Source organism: Idiotropiscis lumnitzeri, chromosome 3, assembly GCF_059441095.1.
Source record: "Idiotropiscis lumnitzeri isolate Australia: NSW breed Sydney's pygmy pipehorse chromosome 3, RoL_Ilum_1.0, whole genome shotgun sequence".
NCBI classification, from domain to species: Eukaryota; Metazoa; Chordata; class Actinopteri; order Syngnathiformes; family Syngnathidae; genus Idiotropiscis; species Idiotropiscis lumnitzeri.
In genome coordinates, this window is record NC_142393.1 from 11,985,550 (window position 1) to 12,002,601 (window position 17,052).

At 42.1% G+C, this 17,052-nt stretch overlaps 1 protein-coding gene across 2 annotated transcripts; it reads left to right on the forward strand.

Moving 5' to 3' along the window:
* The first annotated feature begins 8,971 nt into the window (after window positions 1-8,971).
* rnf41 (ring finger protein 41) lies at window positions 8,972-16,941 on the forward strand. Of its 2 annotated transcripts, none has more exons than XM_088292222.1 (7): window positions 8,972-9,126; window positions 10,219-10,291; window positions 10,376-10,504; window positions 11,818-12,089; window positions 12,233-12,368; window positions 13,586-13,689; window positions 15,339-16,941. In XM_088292222.1, the coding sequence occupies exons 3-7, from the start codon at window positions 10,415-10,417 to the stop codon at window positions 15,691-15,693; spliced, it is 957 nt and encodes a 318-aa protein (XP_088148348.1). In that variant the 5' UTR covers window positions 8,972-9,126; window positions 10,219-10,291; window positions 10,376-10,414; the 3' UTR covers window positions 15,694-16,941. The 2 variants fall into 2 exon arrangements, with proteins under 2 accessions (XP_088148348.1, XP_088148346.1); XM_088292220.1 differs by having other exon boundaries at window positions 10,389-10,504.
* Window positions 16,942-17,052: the final 111 nt, after the last annotated feature.

The following is a 17,052-nucleotide window of genomic DNA, read 5'->3' on the forward strand; positions in this document are numbered from 1 at the left end:
ATGGTAAGATTTCAAATACATAACTGCGGGTTTCAACGCATTCCCAACTATTGCCAAAACCCGCATAAGGAGGATGGGGAAACCTCCCGTTACAGCACCAATTGATTTATGCATTCATTCAGGCCGTTTACAGTCTGACCATTCAATCTGAGCCATGACTGAAATGAATGTCATTTCGGGGGGGTTGGGGGGGGGGGCTTTCCCCTCAAGCGGAAGGACTTGAAGTCGTGGAAAATGCCCGGTAGCATGTGCTATAAACCTCTTGTTTTAGAGTGCGTGTTGTCGTCTACCTTGCACTGACGGGGCGGCTGAAGTCGTTTGTTGGCTAATTGTTGTTTCCATCCAGTTTTAATGCAGCCAACAATGCATATGTTGGACAATGTGACATCCATTTCGTAGAGAATGCCTTATCAAACAGGACGAAAAGAAAACAAGACAAAGAAAGGTCTACAAAAGAATACAGTCGCCTCTATTTGACAAAAATGCACCTAAGCAACACCCATTTAGTGCCATAGAAACCTTTATTTGCCTTTAGATGTAACTCATATAGGTCAATAACTAATAGGCAGGATTATCATTAGAATTATAACGTTTGGACTTGCATGTCTGATTAAGGACTACAGTAAAATAAATATTTGCATGACATATTTGGATACTCGGACATAAATATTCTGTCAGTAGGGTTTTATAATTGGACAACATAGTTTTGGTATCGGCAAAGCAATCCTGTGTTTGTGTTTGTTTAGCAGGGTGTGTGTGTGTTTGTGTATGCGTCGGAACTTACTTGTTGATGTCATAACAATTTGGAGGAGAAAAAAAAAATGTTTTTCAGAATTGATTTACCTCTATGGATGTCTCGGTTCTTACTTGAAACAATGCTGATCTATAACAAAAAAGAAAACGGCAAATTTCGATTCAACTCTGATCCACTGTTGAGCCTTTTGCCTTAAAAAGAATAACAAAAAAAATTATTATTATTTTTTTTCTTTATCCCTGGCAATACCTGACACATTGCATCGCCTGTATGTGGTCACCGATAAAATGGCTAAAAAAAATAAATAAAAATGATGTTGGCCTTCGGGTGTCAAAAAGCACACAAATTTGTCACGGTAGCACATAGCTGAAGGTTGCCATGGCGCAGAGATTGTCCCGGCAGGAGGATAACGCCATATTTGCCACTGTGAATGATTTGAGTCAGACTTAACTTGGAAACAATCAACCTAGGCTTGTCGGTAACGACCACCAGGGGTTCAAAGCGGTGCTCCTCACATTATTCTCGCAGAAAGGAAATGGAATAATAAATAAATGACTATTTAAATTTAAAAAAAAAAAGTGCAGCTATGCGAAGAGTCCATCTCTCCATGAGTTGTGTAATTCTGCTTAAACCAGCCTAAATGGGAAATGTCTATTGACGGAAATGTCACTAGCTTGCGTTTACTACCTTTACCAAGTCGCTCCCTGCTGCACCTTGTCGTACTTTTTATTGGACCTGCAGTTTTACCTCATCCTGTGTGTGACGACGCTAACTGTAACTACCCTTATTTCCCCGACCCCTTTTTTATTTAGGCAAGAATAAAAAGTCAAGAATGTTTTTTCCCATTCAGCTGCCTGTGCATGTCATAGAAGGACGGTGGGTGCTGTCTAGCTGTAGGAAGGTAGCTATTTGATTTGACCTCTTGTCCAGTCAAACAATTTCTCCCCCATGCCTGAAGACGTGGTCATTAGCCATGACACCACATTCCTTTCCCCTCCCTATCAGTAGGACCTGTGTACTCTCAAGCACAGCGGTGGCACGGTGCCTTTTATTTGTTACTACCGAAAGGTACGGTCTTCCATTTGTAAATCCCGGAAGCCTTATACATTGGGGAAAATGATATTTCACTCAGCATCCAGCCCCCACAATTTACCCTCTGCGATCTGATTCTTGTGGTTTTGGTTTTCGCCACCCTGCAGTGATGAGGGTGGTGTAAATTGCACATTTATGACAGGCAATTCCATCATTGGAATGGATTGGAATCAAACGGTATGAAAGCACAAATCCAAAGACCGCACCCCGAAGCTCTGTTCACCCTCCCGAAACTTTGTTTGAAGGAGCCTCACGAACATATTTTGGTGCCGATTACTATTGGAGGCCGTGATACCTAGAGTTTACCACCTTTACATCGGGGATGTAGCAAAACAAAAATATCTCTTGGAGGGGAGTTGTATTTAAAAGAACAATGTCTTGCTGAAACAAAATTAAAGGCATCACCCACATCCGTCAGTGTGTTTCTGTTACACTGAGTGTCGATGGCGGTGAGCAGTCTGGCGACCACCCGACAAATCGTTGCATCCCAAGCTTGACTGTCAGTCACATAAACTGTAGAAAGCCAACCGCGTGGATTCTCTGAGCTTCTTCAGAGTGTCCTCAACTCTTCGGCATCCTTTGACGAGGTGCGGCTTGGCGACACGCGTCGCCAAGCAGAACCGCGTCATTTGTTGTGTTTGCGAACCGATTGTTGATTTGTGTGTCGTTTAGGCTAGAGCGAGTACAAGTAGGGTTGCAGTAGTAGCCAGCGTGCAGTGTTAATAACCGTGTGAATCGTACTCTAGAAGTGACGTAACGTGTCGTCTTGACTGAGGCATGAATCTTCTTAAGCTGACCTCGTTTGGAAAAAAAAATAGACAAAAGATAAAAGTGCAATAACCTTTTGTTTATCGTTGTTTCCTCCGTGGATTATTTAATATGCTTTTAAGTTGAACACCAAAAGTCACTCAGCTGTAGCAAATAAAGGATTTCCTCTTGTTTGTGTTCAGAGCGGTGGCGTTTGACTGTGGAGTGTGTGCGCGCGTGTGTGTGTGTGTGTCTGAGCTATTTCGTTCTTAAAACTGTGATCCAGCTTTGTCGCGCCGCCTACTCGGAGGAAGCACCGTGTACAAGTTGGCTGGTAGACAGGATGAGTAGGTGTGTGTGTGTGCGTGCGGGGGTGCGCGTGTGTGTGTGTGTGTGTGTGTCCCCTCATGGATGACACTATTGTACTTGGGAATCTTTTATTCCTCCACTTCTGGTTTCTAGCTCTGGTAGACATGTTCTTTTGCATGTGTAGATGTATATGCATCCTTCTCCTTGAATGAAACATTTTTCCTCCCCCACAAAAAAAAAAAAATGAAAAAACTAAAGGAAAAAAAAGTGTGTAGTCCTGCTGTCTGTGATATATGCGGATAAAAGGAGTATTGAAAATGCCTTATATTTGTGTTAATGTTGAGCATTAAGGGTTCTTGCGTGTTCCTCCCTTTTCAGCGTGTAGCCTAAAGCTTGTACAGTCCGACTCCTGAGATTTCTATCTACTGTATAGCCTACTGTACGTGTTTTCATAATTTGTTAGCTGGAGTTGATTGTCCTTTTTTTAATTTTTTTTTTTTCCGAGAAACATTCCCCTCGAAAGTGCCGTTTGTTTTCACCAGCAGAGGAGCAGTGTCTTTTGGGGGAAATGAAGAAGGAACACTTCGCTCGCAGTCATTGTTGAAACGATAATGACAACTCAGGCTGGATTTACAATGCATAGTGCGTGTGACATAATTCCCATCATTTTATTTTTTTTAATTGTATTTTAGATACCCCTTCTCCCATGTTGCAACTTCAAATACAGTGCACTATATTGGCAATGTAAGCTAAAAGAAAACACACATGCAATTAAATATACTGAGATCAGAGATGGGCATTTAATTCAATTTCCTTGATTGATGGTTGGGAGGTTGTCCCGGGATAACAATCAATTAATTGATATTCATCCATCCATCCAGTTTCTATATCACCTAATCCTCATTAATGTCCTGGGCGAGCTGAAGTCCCATGTGATCAGGGGAGAGGCAAAGTCCAGCCTTGACTCTTTGCCCGGGCACATGGAGACAAACAATCATTGACCATTCACACTGACAGCACCACCTTCAACTAGTTTTATTATTTTTATTATGATTGTTGTAAGCTACTGTTTTGATGCCTTTGTTGGAGTGAGCTGAGTAAAGTTGGCCTGAAGGCTTGCGTGGATGTCGCTCCACATCCCATAGCTAACGTGATCTTCACACCACAAAGTACCTCTGCTGTTTGCAGCCAACTGGTGCACTCCCATTTTGCTTTCCGTCACATTAAATCAACAATTAGTTCCATAAAATCACCCAATTGTGCCCATCTCGAACTCTCATACAAATGATATCTGGATCAGCATCTGATATCTGCCAATAATTAAGAGCAGATTAGATCGCATCGTGTCAGGAAGGGTCAAACTATGATGATTAACACAACCATGGCAAATCATAATTTCAGTCAAAGCTCATGAATGCATTGAACATGTAGTCGTGAAAACATGTAGTAATGAGACTGGCATTACTGGAATTGTCGGACCAGACCAAAGTAAATGTCGTGTTTTAATGTTATTTACTTCTTAGTTTTATTTCCCTGAATTTTTGGGTGTGTGCGCATCCATTTCTTTCCCAGGTGTTTGGTAAAGTTTTAGAACTATATTAGACATGGGTCAGATAAGTTGGACACAGGAATGAATTGGACACTTAAAACACCTGCAATGTAAATCCAGCCTGTTAGAATTAAGGCCGCGAGGATTTTTTTATTCTATTTTTTTTTTTAAGCGCGCACCTTTTTACTGCGTGATGGAAGTCGCCTCACCGTGCTTGATTCCTCTAAAGCAGAGCCATAATGGAGAAGTTGTCCCCTAGGAGCCCCCTTGAATGTGTTACGAGGAATAGCCTACTGTAGGAAAAGGATGTATACTTGCATGTCCTGTGACATTTTAGGAGTGATCGTCCGTCTTTGTTTTGTTTATCGCTTTTGTTTCGTCACTGTAGATGTTGCCACCTCATTGATGCTCACGAGCTATTAACAATCCTCACAACTGGACTTGAAGCAGGCGTCGATCTGCTGCTGAGGCAGCCTTAAGTCGAAAAAGAACCAGGTACAAAATAGGTTGCCTGTTTTGGAGTGGCTTATCCGGGGACATACAAGGGAGCCCTTACATCAGGAGTGGAAGGACTCTGAATCAGGGCATGTGATGAGTTACAATCAGCTAATTTCACAGTGCACCTTCACATTGAAGAATTGTACGCAAAAGAAAAGTTGGTGCGCCCACCCAACATTCCAAAGTTGACTCCATATTCCGCGGTCCTGTCCGTCTGAATAGGCTTGTTAGTTTGTTTGCTTTACGGGTGAATGAAGTGGGCTGGCGCGCGTGTGCTTGTGTGCCTGCGTCAATGACAGGGTTCCCTCGTTAGCCTGATTACCTCATTTACAAAATCTGCAAATCTACTTGTTCTACTGTGCGCTAAAGGAGTCAATGCCATCACCAGCAGCAAGACCTGTGATGACAACAGGACCAACCGATGTGTTGAAATTAGACAATTAGAACCTGGGAGAAACTCTTAAAGATAAGCTTTGGTTTGGTTTGTATTTCGTTGGGGGCTGAGTGATTTGGCACGGCAGCTCGTCGCGTTGAGTTCAGAGCTTCAAGAATTTTCTTAAAGGCCAAATTTTAGAGGGTGGGATGTGTGTGCCTGATTGAGACTTTTTTTTTTTTATTCCTGCTTTTCTCCTCCGCCGGTGAGAATGAGTTTTTGCTATCTTTCTTCAACTGTCAGTTGACAAATTCAGACACTAGTCAAAAGTGCACAGGACAGAACTCACTTTAGAATTGCTGTTCTTAGTAAACATATCGAATGTAACAACATTGGGGGAGATGGCGACATATTTCCTGATGTCTGCTAGCAAAACTTTCTTTGGGGTTTTCTTCAAGTTTAGTCAGTTAATCCCATCAGTTATATTTATTTTTTAATTCACATCCAAATAACATGCTTTTCTTTGAATAGCAAAGATATAATCTGTCTCGTGAGGACAAAAACCTAGAACACAAAAAGATTTGTTTGGCACACGCTGACAGATGAAGCGACTCTTCGAGATGAGCTGCCGTACGACTTGTCGACTCGCCACCTGGTGGATTAAAGTGAACCTTGGCGTTTGCAACACTTGCTGTTCTCTGTAGCATTTCTCCTACCTCCTTGTTTTTGCAGCTTTGACTCTGGTTTTGTCTCTCCACCTTGTTCCGACTACATGAGCACGCCAGTATAGGAAAAAAAAAAAGAAAAAAAAACTATTTTATCCTAAGCAATGGTAGTTTCAAAGAATCGTGTGCTTGGTTTTGTTTGTATGTCTGGGGGAATTATTAGAAGCATTTATACGACTAAACACCACTGGAATGTGAAGCCAGATAATGTTACGATGCAGATTATGATGATAGTCCCCTTTAACATTTAAATGGCACACTCGGAGTCGTCTTGTAGAAAACCAGTAACCACCTATGGCTTTTATTTCCCCCTCGAAATCCCATTTTTGCCTCTGGCTGTAACTGTAATTTCATTCTGGAACAGTGTTGATTCCCTGGGACCGTAGAAAGGGTGGATTTGGGATTCTGCGCCAAAGGCGAGACTTTGAGCGCTCTCTGTGCCGTTTGCCTTTTGAATCCATCCGCCCACTCTGCGTTCCTACAGAAACCATATTGTGCTCGGTAGGTGTCCTGTCCTGTCCAATTCCAACACACAGCGTTCAGTTTAATGGCAAGATGGACAGGACGAGGTTTGAGGTCAAAATCCCGCCCTTGCAACCTAATGCATATGCTCCAATTGTAGGACAGGACCGATCCGGCCCCCCCCCCTCATCTAGCCCGCTGCCTCACCTCAACCAGTTCATATTTTTTCTCTTCAGTTTATTCGACAATGCAATCCTGAAAGCACTTTGCCTTGTTATTCCTTTGTGTGAACATGTGAATGATGATTTGTTACAAAAAAAAAATGTTAAATATGTAAATTATCATTCACTGTTTTGGAAAAACCTGCATTTGTCTTTCTGACATTAAAAGAAAAAAAAACAATTTAGTGACATTCAAACCTATGAATCTATTTTATAAAATGTTTGCTGCAGCCAATTGGTCTTGTCATTCAGTATTGTGGCTTAGGGTTGTTTGTGTTGAATAAAGTGCTATTGCTAAATATTTACTCAGTCTGTTGTCTTTTCTTCTTGACTATGAGTTTACACGTACATCACGACACGCATGCACAACTACATGACATATTGTGTATTACTTGGCACGTATAACTTGACTCAATTTATCTTAATGCTTTTACAGGAATCCCGTGGGATTTCTGTGGGATGGGAGTCAACTTTTCCTTTACGCACGGGATTGGGATGGTGCAGGTAGAAAAAGTTGACAGAAAGAGACGTGAACAGGAGAGCCCGTGAGGAAGAGAGGGCGTGACAGTTTTTATTTTTTTAATGTAGCTGACCTCCAAAATGGGAGCAGTACAGTCAGTCGTACTGAACGGGGACGGAATGGAGTCTCTCTCACTGGGACAGATTTGTTACTTTTTTTTGTACTATGGAACGGGCTGTTATGGTATGGATTTTTAATTTTTTTTTTTTCAGTGGGATTGGGATGGGACAGGAGTGAAAATCCACTCCCGTGTCTCACTATAGTTGGAATCTCAGATCTGCTCCATCTGTGCTTGGATGCCATTCTGTATTAAATGTTTTTTTTTTAAATGAAAGAAAAAGTGTGACCACATTGCCATTGATAACCTCTTTTACACAAAGTTGCCATAATAGAGGACATTTATCTGCCTTTTTCCATGTGCATAAAACCCAGCGAAACAGGATATTGCTGCAACTGTCCGTCACTGCACAATTGCTGATTTCATCCTCCCCCAATGTGGAAGAAGGCCAGCTTTTAAAGTCACAAGCCGAGTCCCAGACGCTGAGCTGACTCATCACCTGTTCCCGTACCTCCTCTGGCAATAACATCAGCATGGTGTTCCGAGGAGTGACAAATCACACTCTTCTATCTGGCAGGACCAGTCTGGGTTTGGCCAACGTAAAACATCAGCATGTCTGCTTTGTTGTAACTAATGAGGTTTCCTTGCAAATGGATGATTTCAGCTTTGTGACAATTATCGCTTATGCTCATGTGGATCGCGGGCGTGTTGGAGCCTATCGCAGTTGTCTTCGGCCGGTAGGCGGGGTACACCCTAAACTGGTTGCCCGCCAATTGCAGGGCACGGAAACATAGACAATCATTCACAATCACATCCACACAAGGGGACAATTTAGAGTGTTCGATTACCCTACCATGGATGTTTTTGGAATGTGGGAGGAAACCGGAGTACCTGGAGAAAACCCACACAGGCACGGGCAGACATGCAAACTCCACACAAGAAGGCCGGAGTCGGAATCGAAGTAGTCCTAATATGTTAATTGTTTTCTCGTATAATATTTTGTTTTAGTGTGACAAAAAGAACGTTGACTGTGTTCTTCTGTGATTCGGGGTGCCAGAGAAATAGTCAGAACATTGTTAGAGAGATCTGGTTGGATTTGAACTGACTCTCATGATACTTGAAGTGCTCGTCTTGTCCCTTGTCTAACATTTTCCCCTGCACACTGTCCTCATTAAGTTTTAAAATGTAACAATTCCATTTTCCAGTTGAAGTCAGATTTCATTATACCATTAGTGAGTTTACATTTGAAAACAAAACAGTGATTCCCATCCACATTAGTGTGCTGTGAGAGATGGAGCAAAATTCATCAATTCCACTTTCTTCCTGTATTTATTATATTCATTCAATACAATTGTATAGCTTTTATCAGAAGATGCAGTTAACCTGTGTATTCACCTGTTGTTCTTCATGCAACAGAATAATAGTTTTGTTTTCAACTAAATAGCCCATATTTCACAGTGACTTAGTAAATTTGTGACTAAATTAAAATCATTATTTTAGTAGGCTTTTTGTGACACTTGTTACTCAAAACATTTTTGCTGTGATTCTTTCCATGTTGTTGATAAATGTTGATTCGGAACCAGAGTGATATTGTATCTGAACATATGTGAATGAACATTATAATCACTCCACTCTGGATCCGATGAGACACTTTTGGCAGAACTTGCGTCGTGACGTCATCGTCGTCGGCGTACGACGTGACGCAGACGGCGTAGGATGTAGCACGGGACGACCAGGACGCGACTAGCCCAAGCTAACAGTCACACAAGCCAAAGTGCACAGAAATCCTCGTCGGCAGCTGTTTCACTGCACCAGCGAGTAAGTCCGTCGCCCTGCTACGGTGTTTTGGTCGAGTGTGTATCGCGGTAGATAGCCATTTATCGGCGCGTAGCTTGCTAATTTTATAGCTTTGACTGGTTAGCTCCGAGGCTAATGTCCAGAGGAAAACAGCGACAGCATCGATGTTGCTAAGTGGTTCGCTAGCTACCGCGCTACGTGTATGCGGCGGACACAATCGTGACTACATTGTAAGGATGCGCGCATTTACTATACATTTGGGTGCAAATTTGCTGCGTTGCTAACTTTGAGCCTGGGCTTGCTCTGGGGGATCGAGTGAGTGATGGTGGCGAATGAGGGCACAGCATCACCTGCTTGCCTGTGTGGATAACATGCTACATGGCTGGATCATGGGAACGCGAAGACTCTATGCATCCACTGATTTTTTAAATGTATTTATTTTTTTATAAATTGAGAATTAAATCGAGACTGAGATTTAGTGTGCATATAGAAAAAAAACATGACCACCCTCTTTTTAAATTGACAATGAAATAATTAAAAAAATACATAAGTGGCTCCTCGCCTTACGACGCAGTTAGATCCTAAAGGCTGCGACGGCTTTTTACGTAAATCGAAATACGCCGTAAATTCCGCACATGCATGACAATTTAATGCCGCTCCACCAACTTGCTAATTTCTCATTCATTGTAAACTTGATATGTCAAATTCATGGTAAATATATCTTCTAAAAGCGTGTTCGTTGTGCATTAAAAGAAAAGCCTCGTAACTGGGCATGACGTCGCAAACCGAGGTCTCCCTTTATATAATCGAGTAAAACAAAACAAAACAAAACAAAACAATTACAACTAGCTGGTTGTACACACCCTTTAATGGTAGGCTGAGCCTTTTGGCAACAGTTCCAAAAGATTTATTGGGCGGTTTCTGTGCAAAGTAATTTAATTAAAGTGTTTACATTTCTTGGGTTATCAAAGGACATTTCTGTGTTTTGCGTTAAATATAATATTGTGGTGTAGTATTTCTGAACAAGGGGGTACGATGACAAAGCAAAACTAAAATAAGCCCTTGAGATGTTCATGAGTGCGTGTGGTTTATTTATTTATTTATTTTTTGCAGAATCTTCTTGTCTGTCAAAAGGTCTTGCCTGTCGCCAGTTGAATGGGAGTATGCGAGGCTGTTTATGAGTGAGGTACCCTCTCATTCTTTTTTTCTTTTCTGGTATATTTTCCTTTATTATGTTGGCTCTCAAAAATACAAAAAAACACACTTCCAGTGTTATGTCATAGGAGGTGATTGGTGCCAGTGATGCACCATGGGCTACGATGTGACGAGGTTCCAGGGAGAGGTGGATGAAGACCTACTGTGTCCGATATGTAGCGGAGTTCTTGAAGAACCAGTGCAGGTAAGTCACTCGGTACATTTACATTCAGTGAAGTGGAGCTCGACTAATGTTGGATTTACAATGCAAGTGACACAAATAGATGCCAACTAAGACATGTCAATCCATTTTTTTAGCCTTTGATATTTTGTATTACTTATTATAATTGTTTGAAATTCTGTGCTGGTGATGTTGACACACATTTAGTTGTGCGCTCCTTTTGTTTCAGCTGTTCTCTAAATGTGAGCACAGTCAATGTTTTGTGTGAAAAACACTTCTCGGCTATAAAATGTAAAGCAGTCACATAAAAGCCTTCTTGTACAACCCGACGATGTATTTTTACACCATTGCGCAAACGAGTTCTGGCAAGTCATTTGTAACCTCAAAATGCAGCACTTTTTTTTCCCCCACACAGCAACAATATCACTGTCGGTATTAACAAACCTACATTGACACGCATTTAAAGAATGAGGTTATTTTTCCTCCAGAGGGCGCCCGAGTAACTTCAAACAAGCTAAGACTCAGAAACATAAGTAACGTAAGCCTCCACCCATTCGCACTAGGGATGCTTAATGTGCTGCTGCCGTGCATTTGGTCCATTATGCACATTTGGAGGAGAATCAATTTGCAGACAGAACTACCCTTTAGGGTCAAAAGTTGGCCTCCACTCTAATAAATGCTGTGTCTCGACAATTAATTGTCGGGTGTGTCCTCCACTTGTCCTTTTTCTAAATGGACACCACCGGAAAGAAAGAATGATAACCGTAATAACATTGCAGTGCTGTGATGCTACTGTTCACACACTTGCTGAAGAGTTGATCATGCTGGTGCTAACCAAAACAGGAGGCCGGTTGGTAATCCATAAAGCAAAAAACTTGATTTGAATAATGTCATTGTCAATTAATGATGAATGTAATATATCACCGTGTCGAGCAAAATCCTCATGCTGTCCAAATGGCAACGTTTTAGGAAATCAGAAAAACATCATCTTGCTTTAAGTTGTGCTACACTTTATATTGCTGTCATAACATTGCACACTTGCAGCCCCCCAAAAATGTGATCAATTGCTAATTTTATGTGCCAATTTAGTACCCTTTCATTGATTAAAATTGTATAATCCTGGATCCGGCGGCAGCTGTCATACCGAGACCAAATGCCTGTCCATGTCATTGTCACAAACTCATTCTGAGTCAAAAGCCATGAGCAGGGCAAAAAAAACAATCAACCGACTAACCTTGTGCATTAAGCAGCTATTAATATGCAATGGAGACTTGCCTTGTTATAAATGATAAAGAATGTCAAATTGTAAAATTGCGGCCGTCCTGCTCTCATTTTAGGCCCCACATTGTGAGCACGCCTTTTGCAATGCCTGCATCACGCAGTGGTTCGCCCAGCAGCAGATTTGTCCCGTGGACCGCACGGTGGTGACGCTGGCTCACCTGCGGCCCGTGCCACGCATCATGCGCAACATGCTGTCCAAGCTGCAGATCAGCTGTGACAACGCCAGCTTCGGCTGCACGGCTACGCTTCGACTGGACCAGCTGCAGTCGCACCTCAAGGACTGCGAGCACAACCCCAAAAGGCCCGTCAACTGTGAGGAGGGATGTGGGTGAGTGACTGGCGTTCTGTTCCTCTGGTTCACTTCGTACATATGCAACATGATGAAGAAAATTCGTAACACAATCAAAAGTGATTGATCATGTCAGAGAACATAGAGTAAGTAACTCGTCTTCTTTCTTCTCCCACCGGCAGCCTGGAGATGCCCAAAGACGAGCTGCTCAACCATAACTGCATCAAACACTTGCGAAGTGTCGTCCAGCAGCAGCAGAGCAAAATTTCAGATCTGGAGAAAACTGTGGCTGAACATAAACACCAGCTGGGAGAACAAGTAAGTGCGTTTGAGTGTGTGCGGCTGAGGGTCTTTAACAAGCACTTAACAATTACTGTCCTACTTAGTCGCTGCTATAAATGTCAGTTTGGCGCCCAATCCTTACCAACTCATTAGGCGTCTCTGTGACAGATAAAATGAGAACCTTTACATTTCATTTTTTATTGTGTACATTTCCTGACACAACTACTTTCTTTGATGTCCTTTTCACCGTGGATTTTTTTTTTTCTTTTTTGGGTCACAGAACAGTTTTCTTCCGGTTTTGTAATGCAATTGAAATATTTCAATTCTTGTTCCTTTTTATTTTATAATTTTACTATTATTTAGTTTTACTGTAATTGTTATATTTTATAATCACTGTCCTGTTAAAAACGCGTATGTCCAATTTAGTTTTTGTTTTTTTTAATTTTCACATTATTGGGTCGTCTGTAATGATGAAACCCCATTAAAAAAAGAAGAGCGTGTCCCCAAATAAACTCCAGTAAAATCCGTTCTCACAGAGAAGGGAGAATAAATGCCTGTGAGTAATGTTGTACTATGCTGTTTGTATGTGTTGCTGCTCTCTGTGTCCTTTGAAGGTTTATAATTACTGCAATATCAATGCTCATTTCTGTTCGCCTGTCTATGGCATTTGCAATATGTGTTTGCATAAAGCTAACAGATTTTGTTATATTATGTGTTGGTTTTTAACTGCGCAATGTTCAATTATCTTTATCAATTATTATTATATTGTTGTATGTGTTAGTTTTTCACTAAACAGGGAGAGACCAAGAAATAGCTTGACACAAGTACGCTTTGACCGTAATTTGGAGAACTGTGCGAGGGGTGGTCTCATTTTCATTTCCTCAAAGTGATCTATGGCAATCTCCCATTGCTTGACAGAGAGAGGGTGAGAATACATTAGTAAGAAATAGTGTGTGGCATAAAGTTCAAGAGTATTTTAAATGGGATGAAATTGTGTGTTAGCGGTATACCTATATATTTTTAAAAAGTTCCTTCAAGGTGGTGTCTCAATATTGCAGATTTTTACCTAGCACTGGTTCTGGAACGTATCCCCTGTGGTAAATGGTGGCTCACAGTACATATCTTCAAAGTTTGTTTTGTAGTTGCTTTAATAAAGTATCCTGGTATACTTTTTATTTAGTGGCTGCTCACGTAAAATAAATACTGTTAAAAGGACTGTGTAAGCGTACTCACTGTGAAATCTCGTCCTTCAGAAACGAGACATTCAGCTGCTCAAAGCATACATGCGAGCCATCCGCAGCGCTAACCCCAACCTACAAAACCTGGAGGAGACCATCGAGTACAACGAGATCTTGGAGTAAGTCCCTTCTTCTTCTTTGCTCTCTCTCTGATCTTACTGCCTCAGACTTACAGAGAGGTTGACAGCTTCAGCACCTTTGCTCCATTTCCACTTCTGAAGCCACCATACAGCTCTTCTTGCTATTGAGGCATTTGCATAAGCAAAAGCCAGGTGCTATTTGTAAGAGCTTGTGATTATGAAATAATAACGTGGTTGCTGTAAACCACTGCTGCATATTCATTGTCTTGTCTTCACTGTGTCATTGTAATGTTCGGACGCTTAGCTGGGCTATTCTCTTATTAGCTTACGCTACTGTGTCTTATCTTTTGACGCTGTATTATACTCCATCATCTCCACTTTGGTCTCAGATAGCATTTGTCTCTTTATCGTGGCCAATTCCCAAATGCAAGTTGCATCTCTATAAATTGTATCAAGACTATTTTCGAACGGATGGATGGCATTCATAATGACATGGACGGTCTGGCACCCTAGTGTACTTTAAGAGGGCGCCTTAATTAAATGACCCCCCTTCACATGGTCAGATGACATGCTGTTAAATGTAAGGCAAATGCATTTTTTAAGAGAGATGCTGTTGTGCAGCAAGCAGGTATTTGAAGCTGTTGGAGTCTCAATAACCGCACCATGCGGGAGCCTTAAAAAAACTCAGAAAATATCAGTTTTGTCTATTAATGTAGGCCATGAGCCCATCTAGAATCTAGATGGATGGAGTTATGCATGGTTGTTGGACGGTCAGCGTATCGCAACTAAGTTATGTCAACATGGGATGTCTGTGGATTAGAGTGCAAAGGTGTCAAAATGACCTCAGCAAAATGTGGCATTTCTAACTGACCAGTTCCTGCTTTGGTATAAAAACAACCAGTGAAACAATTGCCATGCAAGACAACTCTACAAGAAATACAATTAAAGCTGTGGCTGCAATGAGAATCAAGGGAGAACATGATCAGCATGTTGGCCAACACGATCATCCCCTGACATCAAGCCTATTACGAATTCACTCTGGACTCCTCCTGTTTTTATGGAATGCTATATTTACTTATTATATATATATTTTTATAATTGAATTATCCATCCATCCATTATTTGTACTGCTTCTCCTCACTGGGGTTGCAAGCGGTACTGCAGTCTATCCCAGCTGTCTTCGGGCAGTTGGCGGGGTCCACTCTGAACTGGTTGCCAGCCAATCGCAGGGCACACAGAAACGGACAACCATCCGCGCTCACACTCATAGCTAGGGGCAATTTAGAGTTTCCAATCAACCTGCCGTGCATGTCTTTGGAATGTGGGAGGAAACCCCCGCAGGCGCAGGAAGAACATGCAAACTCCACACAGGAAGGACGGAGCCGGAATTGAACCCACGACCTCTGCACAGTGAGGCCTTCGTGCCAAGCAGTCGCCCACCGTACCGGCCTGATTCAAATATCATTTTGAACAGTATAATTTGGTCGCAATGATGTCATTGAGGCACATGCCAGAAAGATATGACAGTTGGAGTGTTGACAGATCTTCAACATCTACCCAACTGCTCTCTGACTTTGGTCTGCATCGCATGTCGGAATGAAGAGCACCGAGGATCGACAACATAAAGCGCATACATGCATGCAGTGTTTGCGTGTGAAAGCCTCCTTATTTGATGGATTGTTTTCCAGGTGGGTGAACTCCATGCAGCCCGCCCGGGTGACTCGCTGGGGCGGCATGATCTCCACCCCCGACGCCGTTCTGCAGGCCGTCATCAAACGCTCGCTCATCGACAGCGGCTGCCCGCTCTCCATTGTCAACGATCTGATCGAGAACGCCCACGAGCGCAATTGGCCGCAGGGCCTGGCCTCGCTGGAGACGCGGCAGATGAACCGACGCTACTACGAGAACTACGTGGCCAAGCGCATCCCGGGAAAGCAGGCGGTGGTGGTGATGGCCTGTGAGAACCAGCACATGGGGGAGGACATGATCCTGGAACCCGGCCTGGTCATGATTTTTGCGCACGGCGTGGAGGAGATCCTATAACTGCACTGCCACCAACAAATCTGGCTTATTTAAGGGGAGAAACAACAACAAAAGTTAACTGTTGATACCTATGCCTTAAAGGAAGGACAAAGATGTTATCAACCTGGCAAGTAGAGCTGATAATGTGACTGATATGATAAACAATGAGTTGTGATGTTTACATCGTTTATAATTAGTGCATTATACGTTCTGATTGTTCTGCTATTCGCATTGTAAAGTGAAAGACCTTTTCAACCATTCATTCTAGGAGGAACTTTCTGCTGCGTAGGTTTGCCACAAACTGAACTTTCTCCGGCATCAAGTGAACCACCCGCGACACAGGAAACTGTTTTTTGAAATTATTTGAGTCCATTGACAGTCAACGCACTACAAACTTGGGCCGCTCACGGGCTTCTCGCGTCTTTTTAATGGCGTGCGTGTACCGTTGTCCAGCGCACTACTATTTGCGCTTGATCCACCACATTATCAATTGTATCCATGCATTGGTACCTCGATTGTGTAAATGTTTGTAAATACAAATACTATATTGATGCATAGATGTCATGATCTTCCTCTCTGATTCCAAATTTCCCCTCCTTTTTTTGTTTTTTTTTTGTTGGTTTGACACATTTTTGTCTTTGACAAGCTGTTTCCTCGCTTTAGAATAATTGTTGCGCTGTTTATATTCCACCAAGTTGTCCTCTTCCCATTCGCATTGTCCACAAATTTTCGGTGCCATTTTGTTTTATTTATTTTGTTGCCTTTTACATGCGCGCGCACGCAAAGCTTGAAGATGAAGTTGGCCTTTTTCGGTGCATTTGAAGTTTGTTGCAAGAACAAAACATATGTTGTGTTTTCCGTTGCCTTTTGTTGGTAGGCTGGGTCCAGATGTGAAGTGATGCGTTCAAGTTCAAGTTTAACATATGTATGGGATTTATATGATGACCACAACGGTTGCCTTTATTTGTGTGTTCTTTATGTTGTCCAAGTGTAGACTGCATTCAGCAAGTTTCTCTTCCCAGTGGTCACAGCGTGGAGATTGTAAAACATTAGTGAAGTCACGCTTGTGGCTTTAAAAAGTGGATGGTGTCACCATCTTCCCTCAGAACTGTATTGAGACAAATATGACCCGCAAGAGCAGTAAAAGCAACTTTGTATTGTACCCTTTTGTTATTCTCTTTGGTAACACTTTTCATTTGTTCTGTGTTGGTGTATCACGTTGTACAGACAAATGAATAAAATTTCAGCAGATTATTGTCAACGGGAGAACCGTGGAACTTGAGCATTTGAGTGCCCTCGGGTTTTACAATCGGTCACCAACTTTTTGAAACGGCTGCTTCTTGGTTACTGATTAATGCCAACGGATACCAGATGTATGCA